At 37.3% G+C, this 5766-nt stretch overlaps 1 protein-coding gene across 1 annotated transcript in view; it reads left to right on the plus strand.

The window, feature by feature from the left end:
* Positions 1–2621, plus strand: part of LOC143025840 (doublesex and mab-3 related transcription factor 3, truncated-like) — a 23020-nt gene extending 20399 nt beyond the window's left edge. The window contains exon 3 of the mRNA XM_076185853.1: positions 1666–2621. Within this exon, the coding sequence (XP_076041968.1) occupies positions 1666–2621 (956 nt within the window). The remainder of the gene's footprint in view (positions 1–1665) is intronic.
* Positions 2622–5766: the final 3145 nt, after the last annotated feature.

Genomic DNA, 5766 nt, shown 5'->3' on the forward strand with positions numbered 1-5766 from the left:
GACAACACAGAATTAAGGGTTCGAGTCTATGTGATAGAAATGTTTAATGCTTTACAATTAGATTTCAAAAGTTCGACGATAAGTTTGTGATATCTTTAGATGCCGATAGATGGCGTTGCATTCGCTCTACGCTAATCTTATTTCGTAATATGACAGATACTTCGCAGTGTGTACCCAAATATTGTAGAAAAAAATACCAACTGGATAACAAATACCAAAAAGGATTTAAACGTTCCAATAATTTACCATCCTGGATTAGTAAAACGACATTTAGATGTTCATAAACGTAAACATACCAATAGATATGTGACGTTTGACCTGAAACCAGTTAATTGATGTGAAAACTATTCAAAGACGAGTTCTTTCTGACTTTCATCCTGTAATTTGTAAACAAAAATATCCACACTGTTGTCAGTTTGTTGTTTTGTTGAGTGGAAGCATTCACGAACTATACAATTTCTAGAAATAAGACGACATTATCCATAATGCGATGAATATCTCATGCTACTGAAATGAAAGACTATAGTTTGAAAGAGGAATGTTTGAAATGAATATTAAATTGATTATTAGATTATTATTAGATTATTATTAAATTATCTTTAAAACTACTATTAAGTTAAATATTAGAAATCTAAGACGAATATTCTAATTAAAGTGATATTTGAATTTCTTAAAGAATGAAAACAGCAATAAATAACCCTCATTCCTGTTGTTGCGTTTTGAGACTTTATTCTGGATGTCGCCTGGTGATTTTGCTCAGCGAAATCACATCAAAATAAAAGCGACTCATGGTAAAAATATAAGTTCCCTGAAAATTTTGGTTTTGTAGCTATTTCTGGTATAGTGAAGATTTTATATCTCCTGGTCTTCATTCAAGCAAGATTCTCTGACAATGTCTTCTAGTCACATCGTAACATTTCGATGCAAAATAAATAAATAAATAAGTTGATTAATTAATTGGTTAATAGAAAAAATAATAATAAATAAGAAAATAAGAATGAAAATAAATATCAGATGAGTGAGTAAATAATTAGATAAATAGAATGATAAGTAAATAAATAAACAAATAGATAAATTAGTTAATAAATAAACAGATAAGTAGATAAATAGATCAAGCAATTAATTGATAGCAAATAAATTAATAAATCAATCAATAAATAAATTGAATAGCTAAATAGATAAATGGATAGATAAATAGATTGAATGATTAGAGAGATAAATCAATTAATAAAATAAAGTAAATAGATAAATGGATAAATGACAATAAATTAACTGATAAATGAATCAATAAATAAACAAAGTAAATGAATAAATAGATAACAGATAGAGTGACAGATAAATAGATAATAAATAAACAAATAAATGAATAGATGAATAAATAAATAAATAGATAAATAAATAAATAAAATTAAATTAAATATTAAATTATTTTTTTTTTTCCAACAGATATGGATGAGGATATCAGCATCGAAGACCACAGCGAAGTCGACATGCCCTCGCCGTGCCTCACTTCCCCAGCCATGTCGCCTAACTCCACCACCACCCTTGCACCTCCTCCCTCCTCTCCTCCTCCACCTCCTAGCTCCTCCTCCTCCGCCTCTTCCTCCTCCTCCACCACGTCTTCCTCTTCGTGTGCCACACCCTCAGCCTCGATCCCTTCCTTAGGATCGACAACTCTCTTGGTCACAAGCAGCGAGGGCGACCATAGCGAGGAGAAGAACGAGGGAGAAGGGAGTTCGACCAAGGAGGAGCTCCCCAAGAGTGACGTCATGGGGTGCGCAGACGGTGGCGTGGACGATAACGAAAACGACAGTGGTACCAACCTAACCAAACCCGCTGACTCAGTGATGCCAACCCTCCTGCCTCACTTCTTCGACAAAGCCAAGACGAATGTCCATACGGGGGGTTCGGAGGCCGAAGGAATCCATATCCTTTCCAAGATCTTCCCGGGGGAGAAGAAGGGCGTCCTTGAGCTCATCATGGCGGGGTGCAACGGGGACCTCCTCAGGGCCATCGAACACCTCCTCTCCGTCTCAGACTCCTCCAGAAGCAACAGGAAGGTCCACTGCCCCTCCAGTGGAGGAGTTGCCGTTGGGGTGCACAGGAACCAACCTCACGTTACCAGCCGTGGAAGCCCACTCCATAAGCTAAGTCTTGGAGGGGGGAAGTCAGCCTTCACGCCTCTGCCACACCCAGGAGCTGTTCCTCAACCTGCCCCACCACCGCCCGCCCACCAGAGCTCGTACTTGGGGATGGCTCCCGCCCTCGCTCGCCCTTACCACGACCTCCTCCAGCGTCCTCTGGCGCCCCCTCTGTTGCCCATGCCCGCGGCATATCCGTCACTCCTGCCGCCCTTCCTGCCCATGCTCCCACCCCTCCCCTTCAGCAGACCCGCCGCTGCCCACTACGAAGCTTCCGCGGCGTGCAAGGATGCCTTCCTTCCGCAGGACGCTCAGGGGGACACGCACCACGACTTTCCGCCTCCGGAGTTTCCGCTTCGTCCCAACCTACGCCTGGACCTGCGTCCTGCTGACCTGCGACCGGAAATGCGACTCTCGCTTGACCTGCGGCCGGAGGCGAGGCAAAAATCGCCTGCCCGAGATCCTTACGATAGCGCCTAGCAGGGCGAGCCTAACCGACCTTCGATCTCCAATCCCTCTTCAGTGACGCTGAGTAGTCAAGCATTTCGTAATAATGTCATTTCATTGTACACTGGAGGACACTGAGACCTTATTACGTGCATTCTTGGGATATAGGATAGAAACGTATGTAAAATACAGTCCATAAGAACAACAAAGACATATAAACCAGAAGTGGCGATTTGTCACGCACGAGCCAACGAAATAATTTGTTTACTTCAGTTGACAAGACTATCGTATCTGGTAAACAAAGATGCAGAAAACTGTCGTATTGTGATTCGTTACAAAACAAACTGTCTCTTGTTTATTTCCGTTTCTCTGACAACTACTGACTGACGCTTTTTCGTTTATAAGTGACTTCGAACTTATCTTTCCATCTGTATAGTGTTCCAACGCGTTGTTAATCTTCATTCTTTGCGCTAATATCATCGTTTTACCAAGAAAATGAACTCAACTTTATTTTCTTAATTCCAACTAATATCCGTTTGTTTCGTCTGAATAGACTATAGAGTTCCCACTCATTAATCCTCTCGGTAGATGTAGAACATTCTCTTATACATAATATTGTAATTATTCTTAGCGTCTATCGAGAAAAAAAAAAAAAACTTCTTTGTTTATCTCTGGCACGTGACTGGGCAGTTTTGGTGACTGGTAAACAAAGAAACAAGAAACTGTCGTATGTAAACAAAGTCGCAAAAAACTGTCGTATATAATTCGTCGTGAAAAGTATATAATTTTCTTTCGTCACCAAAACGGACATTTTTCTAAAGCCAGTCATATGAAACTTAAAACACATTATTTATAATAATACTAGCAAATTGTAGAATCTTTTTCCAACTCTATTATTGTGCAAAGCGATTGTGTCCATTCACGTTCATGATTTGCTCTCTGGATGTTCACAACATTATCTTCAGAAGAAGCAAAATTTATTGGACCAATCTCCAACACCTCATCACAGAGCTGAAGACGCGACAACTAATGACAACCCAGAATAGGAGAAAGGGCCGGGGATATTTTGGCTTCACGATAAATGAATATGTAGTCGCCTGCGCAGAAAACGAATCTCGACAAAATAGGATTCGTGTGAAAACGAAAAACTGAATCGAAAAATATTATCAACTGACAGGTAATTTCATTCAGATAAAGGAATTAACCCAACATTTAAGGATAAATCACTCATTTGTTTAATTTACTTGATCTTCCTTGAGCCAACAAAGAATCACATTAAACTGTATTTCAACACTATAATGAAATTAATTTGTTTATGAATAGTTTTTGGGAAGTGAAAAAAGTAGAACTGACACTTTGATAGATCAGAAATAAATAATTTTTATTTTAATGTTTCTTATTTGTTCGCACATTCAGATCATATCACAAGGTCGAGACTGATAGTGTTCCCCCCCCCTGCGATATTATCAACTGAAGTCATCAGAAAATAAGAAGGAAATAGTTACGCCTAAAGTATCAAAAAGAACGGACGAAAACTTATAAAAGAAAATGGAAATTCATTGACACAAATCTAATCGCATCACGTCACCGTGATAAGAGGTGATTTAGTGATGGGATTTTTATTGTTTTTACGTCTGTTTGGGTTTATCTCAGTTGATTAAGATCACCTGGTGGTAACCAGTATAAAATTAAGCCAAATATAGATCCTAAAGGGTTGATGGAGAGGGGTTTATTTGTTTGATATTTCTATCAAGTATTATGTGAATCCACGGCCACAATGTACAGTTTGGGGTGAGGTGGGGTAATAGCTGAATAAAATTTAATGTTCAAGAACAGCAGAAAAATCCGCATGAAAACAATAGACATCCTCCCTTTCCGGTCGAAACGATACAAACTCGCTGAATCATGAATGTAAATAAATAAATGAATAGATAGATATAAAATAAATAAGAGTAAATAAATAAATGAATAAAGTAAATAAACAAATAGATAGATAAACATGTATATGAATAAATAAATATATAAACAAAAGTAAATAAGAAGGGAACAAATATGAAGATAAAATTTATAAGATTACAAGTCCAAGGCGATTTGTGATGGTACGGGATGAGAGGAATCGTATGCAATTGTCGTTATTGTCATGGCTGATGTTTACATCAAGTCAGAACTTGCCCTGTCACATGACACGTGGAAACAACCACAGCGTCAAAAATTAATTAGTTATTTAATAAATTAATCAATTAATGAACTATTTGACGAAGAATTTTATTCTTTGTCTGAATTTTTTACTTCAAAATCCTTCTTCCCCCAAAGGAGTTTGATGCCCGATCGAGGCTATTGAACCCAATTCTGTATAAAAAGATATATTATATATATATATAAATATAACTAAAATAAAAAATAAATAAATAAATAAAAAGAATAAAAAATAAAAACAAAAAAACAGATGTAGCTTCTTCAAATGTCATATTTCGCAAAATATTGTTCTTCTCTTCTCTATAATTATCGCAAAATGTAATAGATAATGAAAAAGGTAATATTTTGTAGTTCGGTATGAAATGGTATACTATGTTATACATGTTTACTAGATGTTGAAAATAGTCTTTTGCAGTTGAATAAAGAATTATTGTTAAGATACTTGGAAGTCTGTATTTTTCTCTGAAACCTATTTTGACAAATCATCCCCATCAATTGTTTCTTCCTTTTCGAGGGAATAAGATAAAAAAAAAAAAAAATCGTAGTGGCTCAATGCTCACTCGCGTCCTGAGTTGCGTGGGTTCGAATCCCGTTTGCTGGAGTTTCGCTCATAGAAGTAGAGAACCGTTTGGCCTCTCTGTTTTCTTCATGAAATTCCTTGTTTTTGTTATTTCGTTTGAGTCGAAACGACTTCGGTTACGATATTCTAGATTTTTGTAAAAAGTTAGTTAGACGGCAGGATAGATAAGAAGGGAGAGAGGGAGGGAGGGAGGGGGGATTTGGGGGTGTAGTGTAAGGAAAGAATGAAATGGAAGGAAGTTAGAGTTATGATAGGTGTGGGGCAGACCCACTTGCTCGCTTATTTTTATAGTCTCGTGGACTTCTTTTTTTCCATAAGAACATCTCAACAATGTGTCTAATATTTGTATTCTAGGTTTAACTTCTCTTAGTTCGTCATTCATGTTCTGGGTGGCAAAAGAAT

The sequence above is a fragment of the Oratosquilla oratoria genome, chromosome 5 (genome assembly GCF_046742065.1).
Source record: "Oratosquilla oratoria isolate Oo_2021 chromosome 5, ASM4674206v1, whole genome shotgun sequence".
Classification (NCBI taxonomy): domain Eukaryota; kingdom Metazoa; phylum Arthropoda; class Malacostraca; order Stomatopoda; family Squillidae; genus Oratosquilla; species Oratosquilla oratoria.